The 25,518-nt window shown below is 34.0% G+C and overlaps 1 protein-coding gene across 6 annotated transcripts in view; it reads right to left on the bottom strand.

The window, feature by feature from the left end:
• Nucleotides 1-25,518, bottom strand: part of mtgo (miles to go) — a 67,745-nt gene that overhangs the window by 30,786 nt on the left and 11,441 nt on the right. For 4 of the 6 annotated variants that reach the window (XM_088188836.1, XM_088188839.1, XM_088188838.1 and 1 more), the window contains exons 2-3: nt 23,228-23,449; nt 11,958-12,157 (exon numbers count right to left, since the gene is read on the bottom strand). In XM_088188836.1, coding sequence (XP_088044962.1) covers nt 11,958-12,157; nt 23,228-23,405 — 378 coding nt within the window. In that variant the 5' untranslated portion in view covers nt 23,406-23,449. Of the gene's footprint in view, nt 1-11,957; nt 12,158-23,227; nt 24,311-25,518 lie in introns of those variants that run through there. The other 2 variants (XM_088188834.1, XM_088188835.1) reach the window with 2 other exon arrangements.

The raw sequence follows: 25,518 nt of genomic DNA, 5'->3' as shown, positions 1-25,518 counted from the left end.
TGTATTTTATGCTATATATATAATTAAAGGGGGAGTATTTTGTTTAATGACTGATTGTGATAATATTAGATATAATTCATAGTTAATCATGTACTACAAACATCTGTTTTACGCTGCTCCCTGATATCTACGCGCTTCGGGCTAATAATCTCGTGCTTTGCGCTCGTAATTACGATGGTAATTAATCTTGTTATTATATTTTTAGGGGTTGGGTCCCAAGGGGTGATTGACCCCGTGGCTAACGAGACTCAGTGTGAATCTAGTAAGACTTTTTATTAATATATTTTTATTGAGTGCGACGGACGATTATCGGCGAGACGTATGCTCCAAGCGGTAGTGAAGCTGACGCAGCTGATGATGCCCGTAGATGATTCTCGGGGTTCTTGTGGCTGCCTGCAGCGAGTGTCAAGAGATGGTTCTTCTTGCGGCTTGTGTCTGCTGGTCTCTTCGCGTGGCTGCTGGTGACTCTGACTGCCTGTCTCCTGACTGTTTGCCTCTTCTCATCGGAGTCCGGGCTTATATACTTTAAGAGTTAAAGGCTTGCTGGCGAATCGTATATGTGCAACGATCTTCCAACCAATCGCTGCAGTCGCTTCGTAGAACAGCGAAATACGTCTACGCCTTTAGAAAGCGACGTTCGCTAAATGTCACGGAAGTGATTTATGATATCCGTGACCTTTTCGCCACAAAGCGATTCTCTTAACGACGGAGAATCTTTACTGTGAACTCGTGTTCCGTGTAATCCCGCAAATCCTTTACGCTATTGTAGTCTCCGTTGTTAATAAATGATCGTTTTTGGTCACAGCCATTATCGCGAGTTTAGGGTTTGAGACGATGACCCTTTCAAGCATGGTCATCTGTGTGTGGTCGCTACATATTTTTTACAGTCAGTTAAATTTCAGCATTATTATGCCAAATTTTCGAGCTGCGCGGATATGTAGAAAAAATGGCAATTAAAGAAAAATACCTATTTATTTCAGGTACCTATTTGTACATACGTACAGCTCGTCGAATAAATTAAGCCACAAAAGCAGTTTTTAACATCTCTTGACCAACACAATATCAAGAAAAAGTGCTTGATTCACTAAGTAAACTATTATACCTACTCGCTCTAAAGACGAGTATCATGTAATGAGTATATGCATACAGATTAATGTACATATAATTATATAAGAAGTTTAGTATGATTCTGGTAGCTAGCTGCGCGTCACCGTCATATCACCGTTCAACATGATTTATGCATTCTTGACATAGTTTTTTAGAAAGATGTGAAAAACTACCGGGCAATATGCCAGAAAGAAAATGATGCGTGGAAGAAAAACGTGTGTAAGTCGGACCAATCAAGTGAATGAAGTAACTGGAACCAATTTGACGTCCGCCTCGAGATTGACGTAGATTTTTTTAATTAATTCACAAAATGTTAGAACAACTAAAGATAATTTTTGGTGACTCGTGTAACTACCATATATTTAAAAAAAACGCATATAACAATATATGGGTGCAATGATGAAACTATGTGGGAACCGGTACTCGTTAGCTTGTATTCCGAGAAGCACCAAGATGAAGGTCTACATATTTCAGTATGCTAATAAAATAACTCTTAGCGACTCATGCAAAAACGCGATTGAAGCCAGATGACATTAATCAAGACAAATAAATCAGAATAAAACTCTAAAAATAGATTTAAACAAACTGGTATGTTGTAACGTTAACCAGTTAAATGTGGTCGATTTCATTATACTAATTTTAGACCATGAACTTTTACGTCGCTTCGATTGAATCATATTCCACAAAATCGAGTGGTTCAGGTTATCGCAGAGCGTCTTAGAAAATCTGATAATGATTTCTAAATATAAAAATAAACGACGCGACCGCAAATCTGTATAAACACACTTGAGAACGGCTTCCATCGCCGAATTCCATGAACTTGTCAAATCCACGGTCGCCGGCGTCTGGCATTGGGCAAAACCCCACTCTCGTATGGTAATAGTTATATGGAAGTATGTATAGACATGTTTTTTTTGTGTCTACATACTCTCAAGCGCATCAAAGATCTTAATCATCACCTCATCGATTAATTTCATCAACACGTTAACACATTCTGTTGGTGACTAGTTTCGGTAAAATCTGCTACTATTATATTGCTATATTACACATGTTACATGCTAGTAAGAATTACTGATGGCACATAAGCTTGTTTAATCCAACCTTTCGGATAACACAATTTTGATATGATGCGACGTCATTGTGACGTCAAACCCATTCAAAAAACCTGCAATAGTAATCGATTTATAATATCGACGAAGACCAACTTTACATCATTCATCACCACTTTGAAGTCGCATAAAAATCGTATTTATTTTAAGTAAGCCGATGGGTTAAGATTAAGACTAATTTAATGTAAACAACGGTTTGATATTTGAATATCGTTAAAAACAATGTGAGGTGAATAATAAGATTATGTTATTTTGACATTCGATATAAGAACAATTGAAGCACAGTTGTTATGTGAACCACAAAATGCTTCACATGTTAAGAATATACATATATAGGAGGGGATATTACATCGGAGACATAGAGTTTTGGAATAGATTACCGTTGACTGCTAAATTAGATTAAAAACAACCGTTCGGATGGCAATCCCGAATGCACGTGTTAATGCGTTTGCGGCGGATACTTTTAAACTTTCTTTGATACTTTGACTTAATCTGCATGAATGTTTTCTCACGGTGCTGTTCCATTTTAACAAATAATTTATTTATTTGTGGTTAGCAAGAATCCGACAATATACATTGTTATTGTGACCTATTTTTAATTTTTAAATAAAGCTATATTCTCTCGCATTGCAGCAATAGGTATGTAAACAACATAAGCTTTTTGTGTACATTAAAGACAGATAGACGGCCGGCTCCCAGAGGAGCGTTACATATTTGTTATCACAAAAATTATCACTTTTACTGGGCCGGTTTGGTAACGCTTTTTTATCTCTTCATAATGTGTTGTTTGATTTGCGACCTTTTGGGACCTCTCAACTTTTGACACCACAGCGGAAACGATCCCCACCACACGTTCTCGCGGTGTCGTAACGAATCGTACTACTAGTTGACATTATCCGTAATCTTTAACTGTCAATTGACGGGTGTGCGGTCGTAGTGCAGTGCAGTGAGTACATTCGAATAGCTCCAATCGCTTTCGACAAGAAATTCGCGGTTAATCGAAAACTGCTGCGGTTGGAGGGCCAGTCTCGTCTCGTGAGACTTCCCATCTCTTCGCGGTAGATCAGCGGACCGACAATCAATGTAGGGTTCGCCTAGTGCTTTGCGTTCACCGCATTTTCAAAAGTATTTGCCGCAATAATATTCGCTCGGCTTCTGTATGCTAATATCGGAATAATTACTTAAAACCTCAATATAGATTTGAGATATGAAATGGAAATAACCACCGCATTAAGCAGCAGAAGCAATTCTCAAATTGTAAACTAGTGAAACTGGTCGGAAAGTTATGACCAAACAACATTTGTTCAACCACACATAAATCCGACGCTCATTCGACATTGTTCAATTTTATGTATATCTATATATAAAAAACCAGAGATCACAAGCAATCTAACATATGAAAATAATAAGAAAAGAAAAATTAAAGCGAAGGGTACAGTGTCAACGTTGGTGAAAATCATGACAAAAGCAAAAAATAATGTTTTCGGCATTAGTAATGGCCAAGTGGAGATTCAAAAGTTCTAAAATAATAAGAACAAGAGACTGCGAGCCATGCAAATACAGGGACGTTTCAGCGATAGTTATGAGTAGCTGGAAAAAAATCTGTGGGACGATGTGGCTCATCTTTGGTGTGCAACATAACATTTTTTTTATTAAATATTTAATTTCATAATAATAGTCTGTATAATGGTCATCATGACGCATTGGGGAAACCTGTAAAGGCATGATGAAAAAGAAAAATAAATATAAATATAGAATAATGGTACAGATCGATTTTAAACAGGCCATCGCTGCGCTTGCACACATACTGAAGCAATTCGGCGCATGCGCAAAAGTCGTCAAAAAATTGCATGATGTTTGAAAACAGCTGTTTTGCGAGAACTTTGGGCAACAAATTTTTAAATTAAAAAAACAAAAATTTACTAAATGTTTCGACTTGTAATGGTACATGTGTTAAAATTATATATCAGTGGTTTTCAACATGTGGGTCGCATAAGATCAAAATTAAATATATATTTACAAAGAAACTCAATATTTTTAAACGCAATATAAATAAAATATAATGCTAAAATTTATTTGGTACTTCTTTATAATCACGGCGCTACGCTCAGTTGCGAAATGTGCATTTTCTGTACAATGAGAAATGTATAAAATAATTATTTAGTAGAAAACAAACATATAAGAACTGGTTTAAGCAAAGCAGATGCATCCATTCCATTCCATTGAAATTTAAATTTGATGACTAAGATTTGCCATTTTCTGAATAAATAGCTGTTTGTTAAAACATGTTTAATTAACCCCTTCACCCTCGCTCTTTACAAAATAAATACGCATTTTCAATAATATTTGTTTGCAACGAGGACAATTTAAATGAACAATATTTAAAATAATTGTTCCATAAAATGGATTATTTGTGCATTACTGTTGAATAGATTAGGTGCGAGCAAGCAATCTTTGGATAAAACAGTGAATACCCCATTAATAAGTGTCTGCAACGAATCCCTTACCGAAGAAAAAATTCAAAGATTTACTTTACATAAATGCACAAACAATTATGGAACAAAGTATTTATTTAAATATACAAAAATAATTCTGTTATTAAATCGCAACCCTGTTCGAAGCTTAATCTAGTATAGGTTTAGGTTTGAACAGCAAACGGACGTTTCGCAACTGTCAAATTTGAGCGTGGCGCCGTGATAATAAACTGATCAGTGTATATAATGTCCACTTGTAAACCAGAGTTCAATGATCTCGAAACAAAGTTAGAAAAAAACATAAGGTTAGTGACGGAAACCATGTTGCATACACTTGTAAGTATATTTTTGTAATATAATTTCAAATAATTTTGCAGATGCTGAAAGCAGCGCTATTGGCCTGTAATTATCAATATGATAATTGCCACACTTTTTATGAATCGGGGTGACTTTACAGCACTTCCACAATTCTCGAAAACAGGATCTCAAATTTAAATTAAATATATTCTAAAGAGGGTACAAAATACCCGACTTACATCCTTTCAGAATGTAGTCTTGAAGGCGCTAGTGGCAATCCTGGCGACGTTGGCGTTGATAAGAAGCACAATAAATAATTCAACAATTACAAGAAAGTAAATAAAAAAAAACATTTATAATAAAAATTGTTGTGTTGACGATAAAACAAAAGAAGTTATTGAATTTCATATTTTTGAATGTATCTATTATACTCCTACAATTCTGCTTTCTTTAACATATTTTGGTACTCTGCATATGGTATTGGCATGCTCAGTTGCACACTAAGACCCTAAGGAATATGCAGCACATGCTGAGTTTCTAATTGAGCGATTGGTTAGTTGTCTACGTCCATTCTTCTCACTGCGCCTCTTCCGTGAGCTTCTAACCCTGTCGTCCAAGTGCAACAGCAGCATGAGTGAAAACGTGAGGCCGAGCCCAGACATTGCGCGGAATGCGTCCGCCTTTGTAGAGCGAACGAGATCTAATCCGACGCAGAAAACGATTGTCAGTGAATGACCAGTCACGACCGGGAAGCCGCGATCGTGACGGTGCATAGATTAAGGGCATCGTCGCGCCTCAACCCTTCGCCTTCTTCGTCGTCGTCGGCGGCGGAAACGAACGTAATAATAATGAACGTCATTACCCGGACCGCGCTTCACGCAACACGAAGCGCATATTGCACAGTCTTTCTTCAGTTGGTTGGGCTTCGGCGGTTTTCTGTTAGTGAAATCGAAGTTTAGTTCGGTTCAAGTGAAAAACGGCCGCAGATGTGCTCGAATATATATTAATATTGTTAAATCCACAATATCTGTATTAATTTAAAACTCTATTCTCAGAGAAGGGCACATACTTGACGGGAGCTTTAAAATTCTTCTCAAACAAATGTGTCAGAAGAATTTTAAGATTCTGTATTTTTAACCGAGTTTCCCTACACGTGTCAGAAGCGCTAATCTAGTGAATGTCTGGCGAATATGACGTGGCGAGCAAATTTCTGCGAATAGACCTCTCCTCGGCACACCGAGTTGATTCGTGTCGCAATACGGTCTGCGATGGATGCAACTCGTCAAAATTTAGCACAATGCAGCGCAATTGCGCCAACTTTCATTGTTTCGTCTCGCTCATTGTTTCGTCGATTCTGCTAGATCGGCACACTGAGACGTCCATAGTTCAGCTCATAAAAAAAAGAAAACGTCAACGGTGTGAACGACCCTTATACTGTGCGTTCTAAACCAGGGTTCCCCAAACTTGCACGCTAAAGATTTTTTAGATCTCACAAACGCAAACCCTAGAATTCCGAAACAACTGTCAAAAAAACATTGATTTGACCTGTTTCTTAAAAAGTTTAAGGACCCCTGCTCTAAACTAACCGACAAATATCTCGAGTTATTTTCAGCCCGGTGTACTCTCTCGCACTCGAGTCGGCCCCCATCGTAATAAAGTTAAATATTACTCAGCGTCATGCGAGTACCTCCATAATAGTTTCAGGATAACGATATCGAAACATTTTTTTACATATTCGCGAAACGATCGGTGTGCGGGTTCAGTTAACTTAACCGGTTAAACTCAACTGTATTATATATTTAACTGTATAGAGAGCAATAAAATGATTTAAAATTAGAAATACTATCGTTCATCGATCGCGATCACGAGTTTACTGCAACGCTCATCAGTGTCGCCAAATTGTATTTTTAATAATTAACTGAACTAACATCAATACAGGTATAAGTGACCATTCCTGGCACTTAATGAATCGTTTAAATAATATATTATTTTTGCCATTAGGCAAAAAATAATATACTATTGAATAGATGGCAAATTTGGGAAAAGCCGAAATGACATCCCTGCCTTTATTTTGTTTCGAAATGCAAGACAATATGACGCAGGTTCTCAACAAAAAAAATGCATTCGAAAAACGTCTGTGAATAGAGCGGTGTCTATTATGACCGAAATTCGCAAAAGCAAAATGTTAGAATGGTACACCATTTATTAAAACAGGTGTGCGTCACAATTTTTTTTAAATTTTATGTTACATTTTGTAATACTATTTTACAGACTGTTTATGAATGCCTACGATAGACGAAGAACATAAACGCGTTAGTAAATTTAGTTTATAAAAATGAATGGATTGAAATGGTCAGATAATAATTAAAAACAGCCAGTGTTTTTTTTTATTTTGACAGTGAAGCTGCTATTGCTAGATTTTATAGAAATTATCTCTTTATCAATCTGTCCTCGATTTTTAGAAAAAATAATTTTAATAATAGTGACTTCTTACTACTGAAGATTTATATAATTATAAGTTACAACAGTTAAAAAAAACACTAGCATTTTGTTACAAAACACTGCACACAATAATAACAATCGAAAAGTATGAAAAAAAAACAGATACGCAACGGTCACGACAAACTGATATTGAATTCCTTAAAACTAAATTTAATCAATGAGGTAAAATGATAAAAAAAACTGGTGTAACATCTTATGTTGACGTAAACTGACGTCTGTAGCATCGAAAGCGTTAAAGCATAGTCGTTCATAGGTGACCCATTCTTTTGCACAGTAGAGTATATACTTTAATTCATAAAAACTATTCGAAGGTTTGTGCGATTTTTGTGTAAAAATATTAAAGAACTTTTGCAACAATTTAAAAACCAGATCTTTCAATGATTACTGAACCAATAAATAGTGTATATAAAATATTAATATTGTTATGAATTAAATTTTTAAAATGAAAAATCGGTATTTTAAGTATATAATAATTCGCAGCATTATTCTGTGTTCGCACAACAATAAGATAAGGTAGGTTTGTAAGGAATGTCATTCACAGCTTTAATGTGTGGATATAACACTCGCCTCTCTCACTACTCGCTCATTTCTCGGCATTGGTATGAAAGGTATAAAATAATAATCACATATTAATAACGAAAGGAACGGTATCAATCAACCTTGAATAACAATCTGCTATTCTCTAAGCTAAGATTGCTAGCATTCAGTTATGAAAGTAAATAATATGCTACCGTCAACGTGAAATATGCTCAACGACACCTGAAGGATGACATCATTAATTTACGGTGTACTACATATTATGTGCACGGTATTAAGAGGGTTAACTCGATGTTTACCCAAAGCGTATTATTTTTATTCCGCCGAATAATATTTTCCGGCGTTGTTCAAAAACAACATAGTTTCAGTGGCGGTCGTATATATAATATATTTTATGCACATGTTAAAAATGCACGCACGCTCCGATGTACACATTTTACAGATTTACAAAGAGATACAATAAAATTTACCATACACACGCGCGAGGCGATGCGGTAATTTAATATCTTATTTTGCACGCTCGTACCGTGCATCGTTTGTGCACATATTTATATATGCCACACGATTCCGTTTTATTAATCAACTGACTACACATACGCACACACATGTATAAGATCTGGAGTCCTTGTTTTTTCTCTCTCGTACTCGAAAGAATTTGTGTCAAGTGACTCTGAACGAAAGATAAGATCATCGACCGTAGGCTGCGATTCAATAAAAAAGTGAATGGTCTCAAACTTATTTTTTCCCGAAGCAAATGTTGATGATGATTGTTATAACAGGCGCTGTATAGTACATATATAATGCATATTGCAAAAAGCGCCGTTGTCGAATAAAACGTCTGACCCAATACCAAAACGGCACGAGAGTGGCATTCCAAAGATTGCTTCACTGCGGTCTTGAGGATATTAAATCAAATCTTGCATTTGATTGTTATATGTTTGTATTTCAGGAAAAACCGACGTTAGACCATTCTCGGAAATTAACAGATCAACACGATTCTTCGAGGAAAACTTTATCTAAACATGTCGCCGGTTCGAGATAATTGTGGGTTTCAAAAGTTCAGCTAAGACATTAAAATTTTCGATATGAATACACAGAAACGGATCTATGTCACAGCATCGAGTTCAAATGTATCAAAGAGAAGTATCCTATTCATCTCTTGGCATGGAGAAAAAGTTAATTATACGTTTTTCACATATGAATGAAGGTAGCGATTAATTTATTTGTAGCACTAAGAATGGCAAGTATTTTTTAGTTACTGCTAGCTACTAATTTAATATATTTAATACTACATAATGTTTCCCTATCACGGTTAAATATTAAAAAATATAATTAACCTTTAAAAGTACAAAGGCAACTCTATGTCATGCCCAATATATTTTCTATTTTTGAAGCCATTTTAAATGTATTTAATTCAATTAGTTCTATAAATATTACTGTACTTTTCAACTATTTTAACTGGAATTGTTAAATCACTAAAATTCGTCGTAAAATCTGTTAATCCATCGATGGATTTTGGAAACAATTTTTTGACCAGCCCTTGCCACCCGCTCCAATATTTTGTGTCCTATTATAGATTATTTATTATAAACGTCGCTGGATGTTTTATTTTAATCAAGAATAGTCCTTCAGTTCATGCTAAAGGATATCATATATAAAAGCTAAACCAATTTCAAAAATTATAAAAAAAAAAAATCCGTGCGATTAAAAATAAGTTGAGAGCCACTGGTGTTGTATGAATTATAATAGTGAACAATTAATTAAATACTATTTACAAGGATAGAGCGAAAAATTCTTTCTTTTGCCTTTGCATTTTTTTTCAGGTAGTGGTCCCAACATCTGAGACGGGTACACGGTATACCCTAAATAAATAATATATAAATAATAGGTAAGAAGCGTTATTTTGTGATTAAAATTAAATAAATTGGATCGCAGTGGATTCAATATAAAAAAAGTTCCCTAGCAAGCGACATTTGATCTAGCATTTATTTTTGTAATATATAAAGATATTCCTATGAATTGAACCCGAATAAATATTACTATTATGTTTACTTAAATTTGAATGGGGTCACTTCGTACCCCATTCCGGTTCTCTAATATGCTTTAAGGTTTATTCGCAAGACAGGTTCGTTATTGTATCTATTTATAAAACATGCCTTGTCTAAATGCAATAAAAGCTGCCCATAATCGGATAGTGTGTACTCTCGTGTGATGGTAATGATGATTCGACTCTCACTATGGAGTTTAACGTATTCGAAACGAGTTTAACGTATTCACAGTGCGCTGTCTACAAATAGACCTTCGTCCACATAAAATTTACATTAAAATATTATATATTTCATATATCATAAACAGAATAAACCGATGAAAAGACAGCGTCGCAGTGAATGAGAGGCATAGATTCAGAATGCATCATATGACGTCGTCGAGTTGATTGCATCTAAACATGAACCATTATCCGACTAGCTCGGGAGGAAACTACTGGCTCGATTCTGGTTAATTGCGCGTCTGCCTCTTTATTAGTAATGATCGCGGTGTCGTCATACGAACGGAGGGTATCGAGAAGAGACCAGACGTTTTCGGCAGAGACACAAGACCTTCCAGATGCATGTTAACGGTCTCGAATTTTGTCAGCGGCGCGGCATGATGAAACGATATGCAAATTTGCTCACGAAACAAGGACATTCGAGGTGGATAAAGAGAGCGAAATTGTCGGTTTTCGCAACAATGCCGTGGGAACGGAATACGTGAATACAGCCACGACAAATCCAGAACCTAACTGCGATACACTCGGCAGAAAGTATCAAAAACAATACACTGAACCTTCTCGTACTGGAAAATAAGGTAAGAAATCCATTTGTTCGATAAAAATCCTTATACTTAAGCAACATATGTAGTCGATTTTCCTCTCAATATACCCGAGTGACTAGTGCCGCCCTAAAATTCATGATCCTTTATGCGCTTTTATTTTGTTTCGATATGCGAGACAATACAACGCTTCTTTTCAACAACAAAATATTTGTGAATAGAATGTTTATTTGCGGTGTCTACTATGACCGAAATTTGCAGAATTCGTTCGTTGTACAAAACAAGTTGTTGGAAAGGCCCACCCTTTATTATCGTTTAACGCTTATCTCAAAATCAGGTGTCCGTCTCAATTTTTTTTTGAAGTTCATGTATAATAAAAAAAAATAGAATATGAAAATGCTCTTAAAAAACTACTAATTTCATAGATTGCTAAAATTCTTTAGCGTGAATTGTAGGTTTTTGCTTCAGAAGTAATTACATTTTTTCCGTATATATTTTTATTATGTCATCGATATTTACAGACATGTCAAAAAGCTCGGAAACAAAAATTTAATCTATGGTATTTAGTCTTGAAAACAAAAAATGTATCTATTGTTGTTTAGCAACTAATTTAGCAACACAACAATGTCGGCTAAATTAGTCTATGTTGAATTCTACCTATGTAAAATATAAATCTAGTATATTTTTATATAAATGATCGTCTAGAAAAATCTACGAATTTCCTTTAAAGCGCTAACCGTGAAAGATTAGCTTCACGTATACATATATATTTTGAGATAAGGTAGACCATAATAAATTTTACAATTTAAAATTTTACTTTTCTTCTGAGAAGAACAAGTCGGAAAACTACTTGGTCTACTAACTACCAATCTATCATAAATCTGGGCGTCGTTAACAAGCGTACAATTCCACCTCGTAGTTTTTATATTATTATATTATTATTACACTAAAATAATTATGATATTAATTTATCTTAGATTATATTGGAAGTACAATTCATAGTACATACTAATGAATTTTATTAGAACCTATCTGTAAGAGAATGAATAAATGCTAGGATTCTCCACACACAACTAACCGATCCAGATGGCGCGTTTCGAGGATAATAATAGTATGGTCTTACATAGTGCTGGGGCGGGGGCGGCGGGCCGTGCTGCATGTGGGGCGGCAGGTGGTGCGGGCCCGGAGGCTGCGGCGACAGGATCACGTGCCTCAGGGTGCCCGTCTCGTCGAGGATCTGCTGCACGACGTGTCCGGGCGGCACTTGAACGGGCACCATCGGCTGGTTTGAGTTCGTCGACACCATCGGCACCGTCACCGGACCTGGAACACAACAAAATAACGCCCGGTCAGTATGGAATCCGGTCGCGGTGGTAGTCGTCGGCGACGGCTAGCTGGCGACCGCTAAATGCCGAGTTACTTGGTTGTCACGGTCATGGTTTAGTTTAGTTTTTTCAATGGTATCGAATACACGGCACGAAGAAAACAATGTTTCTTGGAAAAGTCGAGCTAATACTATCATCAAACAAGGACGTTCAACGATGTGATTTTTAGTATCTACTTGTAGGCGGACAAGTAACCATTCATGTATAAAGGTCAAACTAACAAATTAGCGTCTTCAAAGTCATGGGTCGTGATTCACTAACGTGTCGCAAATTTTTTTATACATAACAAACAATATCAAAAAAATTAGTTTGTGTTTTCAATCCAATATTCGATTACTCGAATTATTCGCCAGATTTTCAACTTTTTTAATTCCATGGTCCTTTATGCAAGGACGTCATTTGGGTGGGAAGGGGGTAGGTGAGGGCTTTTGCACCCCCCCCCCTTGAATTTTACCAGAAAAAAGCATGGCATTATAGAAATACCGTGAATTTTATTGTCAAATATTAATAAAAACGATAACTGACTGTGAATGTGTATTTTTCAGTGAAGTTATATTTTCACTAGTGAAATTCAAATACATTTTCACCACTAAATATATATTTTTACTAGCGAAAATATATTATTAACTGATTATATGCTGCTCTAAAATGTCCATGAAACTCAATTTGACGTTCGTTTTCTGTTCAAACGCAAACCTAACCTAATGAAAGATCTAAAACTAGTCCAAAATATTTCTCTCAGAAGAAATTAAGCTGAAGAAGAATAACAGACTCACATATTGCTCCATAGTTTGTCTGCACTTAGATTTTACACTGTTTAAAAAATATGATTCACATATTTACCGATATTACTACGGACTTCTGATATGAGAGCATTGGTTAAAGTGAATTTAAATCGAATTTTGGTCAATAGGAGGGGCGCAAAAAACAATTATCACTTCTCAGTAGTCAAAAATTCACGTCAAAAGCAATAAAATCGTGACGACGCCTTCGCAGTGGGAACGCTCGGTAACGAGCGTTCCCACTGCGATGGCGACGGCACGATTTTATTGCTTTTGACGTGAATTTTTGACTACTGAGAAGTGATAATTGTTTTTTTGCGCTCTTCTATTGATCAAAATTCGGTTCTGGAAAATGTAACAACATGACACTCGGTGAATATTTATCGATCTACCACCTCCACAGCAACTCTGGATCTTTTTGTGGAGAATTTGTGCGAATATTTTGATCAGAAGATAATTATCGAAAGATAGTCCACAAATTACCACATGGAAATTATGCTTTCATTGATAGGTGTACCGGAAGTGGAGCTAAACAATAATGCTGTTGGTCTTACATTGACATTCTCTCCCGTTCTTTCAAGCTACGTCCAAAAGCCAGTATAAAGGACTTGAAACTCGGCCATATAAACACAAGAAAGCTGAGATTAGAAAGGCTCTTCATTCTCACAATTGCGATTCACATCTACGACTCTTTTTCGTTCGAAATAATTGTTCAGTACTGACACCTGCATTTCTATTATATATCGATTTTTATTATATATTTTTGTGTGCAATAAACTGTACATCAAACTTTCAGTATCTAACTGTATGAATAAGACACCACTCATTTACTGTAATTTTTTGAGTAAAATATTTAAAATTAAAATTTGTAATTTTAATCTTTAGATAATTGTTATATAAACTGACGGTTAAATAATTAACCTTAGTTTATTATATTTATATACTTATGCATTAAAATGAAAACATTATAAAATATTTTATTTCAAACCACAGAATCAGTTAAAAGGTAAACAAATAGCTATCTCAACCGACAATAAACCATGTATTGAATTTACTTAATCGACAATTTACTACTTTAAACTGTTCTAACCTAACCGACAATATAATTATTATGATAGCGTTAACGATATCAGAAATATATTACATATTGCTGATTTAAACATTTATGATGTAACTATGTGAGTTAATAATTGATAATAAGTAAAACCAACAACTATTTTCGTATTCTAAGCTGATTAGAATTTTAAATTGAACAATCGGGTTTCCCAGCCCATAAAACGACAGTAGTAGTTTACTACCGATAGATAAAAAAAAAACACTGCATAATGTCTCTTTATCTTTCTTTGTACTTTCCAATAAAACTGGGCTAACCGCATAGATAAGCCAGTTTTCGGTGAAATTAAGTAGTAAAATAAATACACGTCGTATATACTATAATAATTGTCTACAACATAAAACTAAGAACAAAGTGCAGAAATTCCTACAAGCGAAGACACATTTTCTGTACAATAAAATAATAATTTTCTCACATCTCAAATGGAAAATAATGAAAATTGCACGTCGATTATTCTGTATAATGTAATCATAATAATTTATGTGTAATGAAACCATTATTATAAAACAGTAGATTGTTAATTATGTTGAAATAATTACTTCATTAAAGCTTACGATTTGCACAGCGTAATACATTTAGATAAAATATCTATCTAGATTTAAAATTAAATTTATAAATATTAAGATAGACTATAATAATCTTACATGAAACATGAAATAAACCAGTTGTTTAATTATGTGAAATTATTATTTGTTCAATTAATCAGTAAACTATTTTTTTGATAACTATAATATATAAATATGAACGCCATTTAAGCTTTTTCCAGGGGGAAGGGGGCAAAAGTTGGGCAGTCAGTAGTCATTTTTTTAATATATCGATTTCATAGTATTTCATTAAATGATATGCATTTTACATGACAAATTCACGCCAAACGCAATAAAATCGTGCCGTCGCAATGAAAATCGCAGTGGGAACGCTCGTTACCGAGCGTTCCCACTGCGACGGCGCCGACACGATTTTATTGCTTTTGACGTGAATTTTTGACTTCTGAGAAGTGATAATTGTTTTTGCGCCCTCCTATTGACCATAATTCGATTTGAAAATACTTTGACCAATCATATCAGAAGTCCGTTGTAATATCAATAAGAGTTGTCATATTTTTAAAACATGTGTAATATCGAAATGCAGACAAATTATGTCTTTCTGTACTTATTTTTCCGTTTACTTTCCCCTGAGAGATGAATTGCCTTAGTTTATATTTTGGACTACAAAATTATAATTAGTTTTAAAACTTTCATTTAGCAAGTTAGGTTTGATTAATTTGTGGAAGATAATTTTAGGTTTGAACTGTCAAATTGAGTTTCATAGACATTTCAAGCAGCGTTTAATTACACTTAAATTCTATATTTGCTAGTAGAAATGTATATCTACTAGTGAAAATATATTTGGAATTCACTGAAAAATATAATATTCAATGAAACATTTATACATTGCATGTGAATATGATACATATATATTGATATTACTTAGTTTTACTAGCACTTGCCAGATAAATTATATTTTCACTGGTAAAAATATATATCTACCGGCAAAAAAATATTCCGATATGATTTCACCGAAATTACATATTTAAAAAAATATTTTTGGGATAGATTCGAGACTGTTTTTCTATATTTTCATTGAAAAATAACCTGAGAATTTTGGTTTAGAATCAGAGACGTCATTTCAAGGGGAGGGAGGAGGCAAAAATTGGCTAGTATTTCGATATCATTCAAATTCATAGTATTTCATTAAATGACATGCATTTTTCTGGCTAAATTAAAAAGGGGCAAATGCCCCAATGATGTCCCTGATATTAGTGCAAATTATAATATACATAGTTCATGACAGTCTATTCAAAAATTAATCTTTAATCTACCGATAATCTTAACTACAAAGGCAAGATCACTGTTTTCTGATATGATTTCACTGAAATTACGTATTTAAACAATATTTTCGTGATAGATTCGAGACTGTTTTTAAGGTATAACCCGAGACTTTTAGGTTTAATCTCACATAAATCGGACCAGCTCCTCATGACGACCGCTGAAAACATATATAATAATAATTATTTTTTAATTAAATATTAAAACAAAAATCGTCACCACTTAGCGAGGACATTTTTAAAGACAAATCTTCCATTTCCCTGTGTACACTTAGTACGTACGCATCATATACCATCCACTCGGAACGGTAATAGCGATTTACTACGGTACGATCGAAATCGAGCAAAGTGTGTCAGGTGATCGCTCACTAGCGGTCGCTTTCCTATCGCATTCTTTCTCACGTTAGCTTCCATACGAAAGGTGGTGGTGTTTCTGTTCTGCGTTTTTTTTTCATGTTATACCTTCGAACCTACTACCGAGGAGAGCACGTACACCACACAAAATCACAATCTCGGAGGCCGGTCACCCTATAAGGCTTACACAACAAAATCAGCTCCGAAAGTCTTGACCTTTACTGTGTAATCGCACTAAAACTTTCAAAGATAACATCGAGACTAAACATTTTTATTTTCTATTATTACGAATGGCGAAATATTACATTTATGTATCATTAATTGAATCTGTTTTAATTGTGCACTGTTACTGTTGCAGCTAATCGCTGAGAGGCGAACTTTTAATTGGATCTAAAGATAGAATACCACTTTAACGTCTGGTTTCAAGACCGTGAAAATCTCTGGATAAATCGCGTTATTCACCAAACGTGAATAATTCATATTGTTTAACGTTACACAACATTTTAATGACACGAACACATTATTTGTATGTCTGATGCAGTAAGTCATAAGAGAATGCAATAAACCCCAAGCAACCGAGAATAATTGCATTCTTGAAAAATGATTCACGGTTGATCATACATATATTTTTATATACAAAGCTTATGCTCATAATCTTGCTGATAAAATAATAAGATTACAATTCAATACTGAGATTAAATGAGAGTTTATTTATTTAATTTTATTTCTAAATCTTCTGGAATTGTTGACTGAATATATAAAAAATAGTTTATAATCAATAGATGTTTTTAATTATAAAGCATTTTTTATAAATGAAAATTCCGCTGCCGGGGCTCGAACCCGAAACCTCAGAATTACTAGTCTGAGACGCTACGGACTGCGCTATTCTGTGCTTTAATTTGAAAAAAAAGGAGATCTTCACTTTCAAAAGTCATTCGAAAATGAGATCAAAGACCAGAATGGGGTGCAAAGAAATATTATTGAAATAAATGTTTTTACATTTTTTTTATTAATTGTTAGCTATATAGATTAAAATAAATATCAGTTAGATATTATTAATATTTAGCAAATAGTAGAAATAATAAGAATTTAGAGGTTCAAACGTTTTTTTTTATTGGGATTTTTATAAGTTTTTAATTGACGAGTTTTAATAAATTATCACATCTCACCCCTTTATTAACCGCTAGCGATTAGCGGTTAAGTTACTCGCTGATCGATATTATAATACTTTTCTGCGGTCAATCAACTGGTAAGATGTAGTATTATATAGTAATTAAAAAGTGGTGTGTTAAAAAAATCTTTACAATTGTCTTTAACGGCATTTTAAACGCTCTTTAAGTTATATGGCCACACAATCGCGGCATTATCAGTAGTTTTTATTGCTGTTTAACTAGTTTTTTTAGAAAATTAAGTCAGCGTGAGGATATCTATTGTTTGAGACTTTTTTAAAGATAACGCGACGCACATAACATATCGTATTTTCACGTTTATATACGTTCTTTGAACCGGCCCTAGACACTTCCGGGCGTTAAAATTAATGCACTGCATGCCGTGACACACATTGAGGTTTTGGCATCTCTCAGGTTAACATCTGAGACAATACCGATATTGCAAAATTTGTAATATGTATAATATATTATAATGCATTTGTAATTATATGCCACACATGTAACAATTACTCACTAATTACCAGTCGGGGATTGTTGTATGATAATAATTAAATATATAAATAATTAGTAATTCCTTAACCATAATTCTGACTATAAATTTAAAATGTCAATAAAAGCTTTCGATATTGGTTATCTAATGTTAATAAAATAATCATGTCACACAATATACTGATACAATACATATTACATAGCGTGCACAGTTAATTATAAACTAGCTATTCATAAAAGGCCATATTAACATTTCATTTTAAACGTACGCCACATTAATATGCAAGAATGTCATGAGAAACATTTGATTTGCAATAAAAATATATTATTACATACTTTATTATACTGATATAATAAAATATATGCTTGTTATTATTTTGTCACCTACAATGAATCATTTTCTTTTTATATAATATATTGAAAAACTCCAAACGCAAAAAAAAAAAATTATATATATAATGAAATATATATTTATTACACATTATACAAAAGAAAGATTATATAAGTGAAATTAAAATTATTTTTCCCCTATTTGTTATGCACTCGACTGGAAGACACCATATCGGGCACAGACAAATTTTGCCGGGCACCGGTTCCACCGTGGCGCATGTCATACTAGAACAGTATGGAAGTTTACGTGTTAAAACACTTTTGTTGCTAAAGCTTTTCTGAATTTTATTGCCAAATATCGAAAAACTATTAAAATGCTGTGGGTTCGAATCCTATATAAACCATAAGGTTTTATAATTATTATTTTGCCTGAGGAGGACTAAAAATAATAATTATTGAAAGTAAACTTTAAATTTGAAGCTATTCTGTACCAAGCAAAATTAATTATGTATATGCAAAAAAAGTCGTATACTTTGTATACGGGAGACGAGAATCTTCGTTGCGTGACGTTCAACCTTTTTTTGTATTACGGTGTTGGAATTTTATTCATCTAAGCATATTTGTTATTGTAAATATTTAATGAATAGAGCAGGGATCTAATTTGCCACTTCAACACGTCGAATAACACAACATCCGGTAATATTAAATTATTTAAATTTATTATGATGTTATTTTTATTTATGCTTTCTTAACCAACAAAATGGGAGCCTTAGAAAAATGGTTTTAGTTGACCAAAATTTGAAATTATGGACTATATTATATGAAGAATATAATGATTTGATAAGTATCAAAAACTCTTATTGTATTGAAATTTGTACGGCTTATTCTGTCTAGAACAGTGAGCGTCACATCTTCCACTTTTTATCCAAAACACACAGACGATGGAACTAACACAACGATACGGTAGGAGTTGACAACCAGTTACTGTGATATTACATATATATATTTTTTTATTTAATTTGGTCCGAAATATTTATTTTTATAGTCGGATGTGACAGCCGAAAAAACTTGAGAGAGAGAGAGAGAGAAGCGAGAATGTATCGTTTCTCCCTCGCATTCATAAAAGGAATGCCGATTCACTATTGCAGTATGAATTTTTAATGTATCAGTTAACAGCAATCTGTCTTTGGATTCGACACACTCACAATTTTTCATAATGACTTTTTAAAAATTGAAAATGAACTACCAATCTTCATATTCTACGTCATTAAAAAGTGATAGTATTGTTGGAACGTAACCAAAGAAAACTGACTTAAAAATCTAGTATTTTTACTTCCAACTTAACCGTAATTTTATTAAAAAATTATACTATGATTTTTAACATTAAATCCTGATTTGTATTTAAAATTTAAAAAATATATTTGCAACGCAATGCAAATATATTTTTATATGTATAATTTTTCGCAAAATTTGAGTTTTAAATGCAAATCAGTACTACTGACGATCTTTTCGACTTTATACTTTTATTTTTATCTTTTACAAAGCCAGTTTCATAATATATTATGACTTACTGCTTGCTGTTCCTTATACTTGTATATTTTAGTACAAAGGTTTTTTTTCTCCGTTTTACTTGTAAAAAGGTCACAGAATACAATTTTAATACAAAAGAGTTTTTTAGCGTTCAATGCGTACATTAAATAGAAGTTCTGTTTTCTTAAAAATTCGGCGATTCAAGGTAAGGTTGTTTTGCTCATTTGTACTGTTTTTTTGGATCAGACACTTCAAAAGCGAAAGGCGTCAACGATCCGCTATTTCAATCAGGGACTAAAAATTGCAATCAGTTCAAAATTTCGAATTTTCAGTGAAATCTGTATTTAAATTTTTTTATTATCAAATTCGAATTATTCGTATTTTAAATTAAAAAAACATATATATTTGTAATGAAAGTAATACTTAATATTTAGACATTTGTGGACCTTAATGTGTATATTTAAAATATACATTTAGTAGCAAGTTAATTTGATACATTTCCTATTAATAAAATATTTCAAATTTTTCTTTGTTATTAAAATGGCCGATTATATTTTTTTAATTGAAAATTTTTATAAAAGTTTTTAATTAAATAAATTTGTCCTATTAAAAAAAACACCTGAAGATTTAATATTTTTTTATCCGGATATTTGGATTTTGAGTTTTAAGAAATTCGAATATTCAGATTTTCCATAGCAGCTCTGAATTTGCAATCCCTATGACTACATAAAACGATGCACATTCATCTTGTAGCCGATTTAACCGTAGATAGAACAAAATACTGAGAATAATAATGGACGCACCATGGTTTGTCCGCTTTGTAGTATAAAAGCATACTGAAGAATGAACGAAGTGAATGGATCACAACCGTCTGAAGAGAAATTGTAGATAACAAATTAAAAAAAAATACTATTTATAACCTCATATTCTTTGCTACATAATAGACACGGTAAAATTGTGTACGATTGTCTGTCATGTACCTCAAAACTTCTTGGACGGAAAATCTGATAAATTATTAGCACATCATTTCGAAATATGGTAGTATTTCCACAATAACTAATATCGAACCGCACCCCTACGCAACCTTCTATCGACATTTTCAGTCCGCGAACGACATGCGCTTTTGCATCTACCTCCCCCTTCGCTGGCGAATTTTCCGGAAAAGCCCGGGCGCAGCAGCTGCCGCGGGGCGTGTTCCGGATATACATACATAGTGTGCGGTAGCTAGCCAGCTACACTATATGGCGTCGCGACGCCGCAACAGGTGTTAGCGACGCAGCCCCGGGCAGCCCAGGTATGCCCCGCACCGATCAGCTGACATTCGCGACCTACTTTTCTCCTCGCTCTCCTCCCGGTCGGAAAAGTTGCAGCGGAAAATTTTCGGCATGCCTACCGCCATTAACTGACCTCGGCTAACGGGAAACGGCGTGACGCATCGAACGCTAATTAATGGCGCCGGCCGGTATGTGAGAAACTAGATATTATTATTCGAAAATAGCTCTGGAAATGCTAGAGGTTCAGATGAAAATAGAGCGCGAAAATCGTTATCTTATCGACCAGCTACATAAGAGCTAAAACAGACAGATTATATAATCGAAGAAATGCAACGTGAACATTATGCAACAAAATGTGAAAATGCTATTATTAGTATTGATTGTGGATGTCAGTTGCTACCAAGACTACATTCAAATAAAAATAAATGACATCTAAATGGATTTATTGAAACATAGATTTAAAAACAGCAAAAAAATGTATGATAATGTTTCAACATAAATGAAGATTACTACCGTATAAATACCAACAACCAGCTATAAAAAAAAATTAAATATGAATGACATTTTTATTCTGAGAGCGAATTGACTATACTAATAATTTAATTACAATTTTTACTCGACCACTTATTTGTTTTAAATAAAATAATTTATTAATAAAAAATCAACAATTTTACCAGCGGCGTCATTTCAGATTTTTCCGGGGTGAGGCATAAATAAAATGAGGTCAGTGGTCGTATTCCAATTTTTGCTCCCCTCCCTGTAAAAATCTGAAATGACGTCCATGATAGTAAACCGGAGATTCTCTGGTTATCTCTCAAAGAAAATCAGTCTCGAATCTATCCCGAAGTTATATAGTGAAGTCCGAATACATTTTCACCAGTAAATATATATTTCTACTAGCGAAAACATATTTTAACTGGTAGGCATTAGTGAAATTAAAAGCTGCTCTAAAATGTCTATGAAACTCAATTCAGTTTCGAAACGTCCATTTGCTGTTCAAACCCAAACCCACTAATTCACCAATTTACCTAATGAAAGTTTTAAAACCAGTTTTAGAACTTTATTAGGGCAAGTCCAACATACAAACTATGACCGAAATTCGGAGAATTCGAACGTTAAACGAATATAATGTTTTTCGGTGTTTCCTACTATGACAGAAATTCGCAGAATCCGTTCGTTGAACGAAAAAATATTGAAAAGGCCCACCCTTTATTATCGTTTATCCCTTATCTCAAAAACAGGTGTGCGTCGCGTGATGGCGACGGCACGATTTTATTGCTTTTGACGTGGATTTTTGACTTCTGAGAAGGAATAATATTGTTTTTTACGCTCTCCTATTGGTCAAAATTCGGTTTAGATATGCTTTAACTAATAACCTTATAACAAAAGTCAGGATTCGATACAGTAAAACAGAAAAATGCATATCATATAATGAAATACTATGAAGTCGAAATGTTAAAAAAAATCACTGAGCGCCTAACTTCTCTTCTCCGCCCACCTGGAAAAATCTGAAATGACGTCCATGCATTTTTCTGGCCAAATTCAAGGGGAGGGGGCAAATTTCCATTCTTTCAATGACTGAATTTCACGCCTCATAGAACGGAATGTACTTGGCAGTTTATAATAAACTTTACTTCATTTTCACGCTACGTGACTAAATCTTGAGACTAAATATAAAATGCTTATTAGAATTTTCAGTAACAGTTATTTGTTTATTTAAATTTTTAATAAAACTATTTTTTAGTAGGGTAGTTGGTAGTTCTGCTTATGATTTTGCGTGAAATTACGATTTGTTCGTGAAATGCTGCGAACGTTGAGAATGGAAAGTACTATTTTTGCTTAAATGTGATTTTTTATGTAAAAAATCAGGCCCTACGAACAAGTCGTCGGTGCTGAATTTTTACAGACAGAGAAGAGACTAGACGTTTCTAAGGCAACCTCGCCCCGGCGGCGACCTTTCGTTCGGCAACCTACATTCGCCGGGCACTCCACTCCGGAGAGGAGATTGGACCAGCGGCGGGCGGGGGCGGTCGCCATGGCTACCGCTCGCTGTCACCGCGGCGTGATCGATACGGCGGCGCGGCGTCGAACAGCTGACGTACCGTAGTCCGACTGCAGGGTGCACATCTGCGGGTGGCCCGGGCACATGTCCGGCGGCGGCGGGTAGTAGTGGTCGGCGGCGGTCGGGTGGTAGTAAGCGTCCCCGTAGTACATCGCGTCGTGGTGCGGGGCGGCCGAAGCGGCGGTGCCGGCGGCCCCAGCCGCGTCCACGCGCACCATCTCCTCTTCACGGTCTCCTCGCCGGCGCCATGTCACCGATCCATCTGCACGGTCACACTTTAGGTTACTCACTACGAACGCGACCCGACGATCCAGCGGTATATATACCCTATCCGAGGCTATCTGCGTGCGGTGTCGCGGCGCGTGCGCGACGAGCGTTTGTTTAGATACACACATAAACATTGTACAACAATATATTTACCGCGAAGATAAGATAACTTAATATAAATGTCCAATTCTCAAAAAACATTTTAAATGCATCTATAAAAATGTTTTTTTTTAATTAGACCTAAGTATTTTAATGCCAATCTAGAAATTTGTTATAGATTATAATTTTAGCGACTAATTTATATTTAAAATATATCTACTGCTCTTTAGGATTTTGATGTGACATCAGCAAATAATGCGGTTAAGCTAGGGGTACTAAAAAAAGTCTTGGGAAACGCCAATTTTTAATTTTTAGATGGTTATATTTTATGTTACGGTTATTTTTAGCACTTAATCGTAAAATATGTGAATATATACTAAGATGATAGATTAAAAAAAATAGATTTTCTCTCAATTTTTTTTTAGTTTATTAATCCTTTTAATGGAAGAGGGCCGAAAAATCAGCCCGCACTACTTGTGCAAAACTATCGCGGGCCGATTTTTCGGCCTTGCATTTTTTTTAAACATTTATACCTATTCAATTATTTTTTGTTATGTGTATGCTTCTTCAAAGTAAATGGGATATATTTGCTCTAATTAGGCATGTCTAATGTATTTTATGACGTTTCCCCGTATATTTTTGTATGTAACAAAAGCAAATAGCCGCTGGGCTTTTTTGTAATGGGATGCCAGATGAGGCAAAACAATAACAGGTATCTTTCGGTGAGCGAATTATTGCGCATTCGAAAATGTTGAACATTCGATTATCAAATATATTTAATTATTTTTATAACTACTTTATATTTTTAAGTAAAAAATTGTGTAATTATAAGGTGTGTAAGCGTATCATACCAATGTAAATTACTAATATAAAATAATAAAATATTTTAAAATTAAAATCATATTAACATCTGTTACATATACAGGCATCATTGTTTTATATAATGACGTATTCTTAAATATCCTATGTATATGTGTATTTTAAGATAGCTGTGCGCAATTTTCGTTTGTGAAATAATTTTCATTTTTGAAATGTTTTTGCGAGAATAAAAATAATATTTATTGTACTATATAAGGGTGTTTTTCTAACGTTGCAGTATTGTATGTATTATATAATAGAATTTTCAAATCCATATGTGTTTTTTTATTAATGAATAAAAATAATATTTTTATTATATAAATCAAATATACTATATGAGTAAAAAAACTAACAATATAAATGGAATATGTAGTTATTATAATTATCATATGACACGTGCGCATAAAGTGAACAAAAAAATAAATTGATTTTGTTATGAAATTTTGCAGATTTATGAAAAGTACCGGAACGCGGCTCAACTCACTACACGTGTTTATAAAGTCATATACTCCGTTCCTTTTAACAGAGTCACTTAGAGATCCATCCATTCCGTCATCATTCATAAATGAAAAAGAGATGACAACTTTGGATGTACGCTCCACGCGGATATACTATATTTTAAACACATTTAGAAATGCTACTATATTTTTTATGTTGAAATAGTGAAAGTTATAAGCTATCAATATCAATAATTTATCAATCATTTTCATTGTAAATGTATAGCGATAATAATACAATGAAGTAGTTGGAACGTATATAACAACTTTAAGAAATAAAGTTGTGAAATACGAGATAAGCCTCAAAGTGACTCTGTTATATAAAACGAAGTATAACTCCAATAAGAGGAGTCAGTGTATGCTGCTTATTTTATAACACTGGCTAATAAAATATTTAAGTAGAGCGCTTATATACGCTCATCTGATATGGAAATATGCACATGAAGTGTTAATAAATGATTTTATTGTTGTTCTATTTTTATAAAATATAAATATTATCCCCCTTTATTATTATATACATCATTGAGAGCAAACTTCTTTTTTTAATATATATATAAGCATTATTAGATTATTTTTCTATAAAAAAGGGCTTGGTAGTTTTCGCATAAGG

Source organism: Plectrocnemia conspersa, unplaced genomic scaffold (assembly GCF_051122295.1).
Source record: "Plectrocnemia conspersa isolate PC_06_02 unplaced genomic scaffold, ASM5112229v1 ptg000007l, whole genome shotgun sequence".
NCBI classification, from domain to species: domain Eukaryota; kingdom Metazoa; phylum Arthropoda; class Insecta; order Trichoptera; family Polycentropodidae; genus Plectrocnemia; species Plectrocnemia conspersa.
This window is presented reverse-complemented; position numbering and strand designations above follow the sequence as displayed.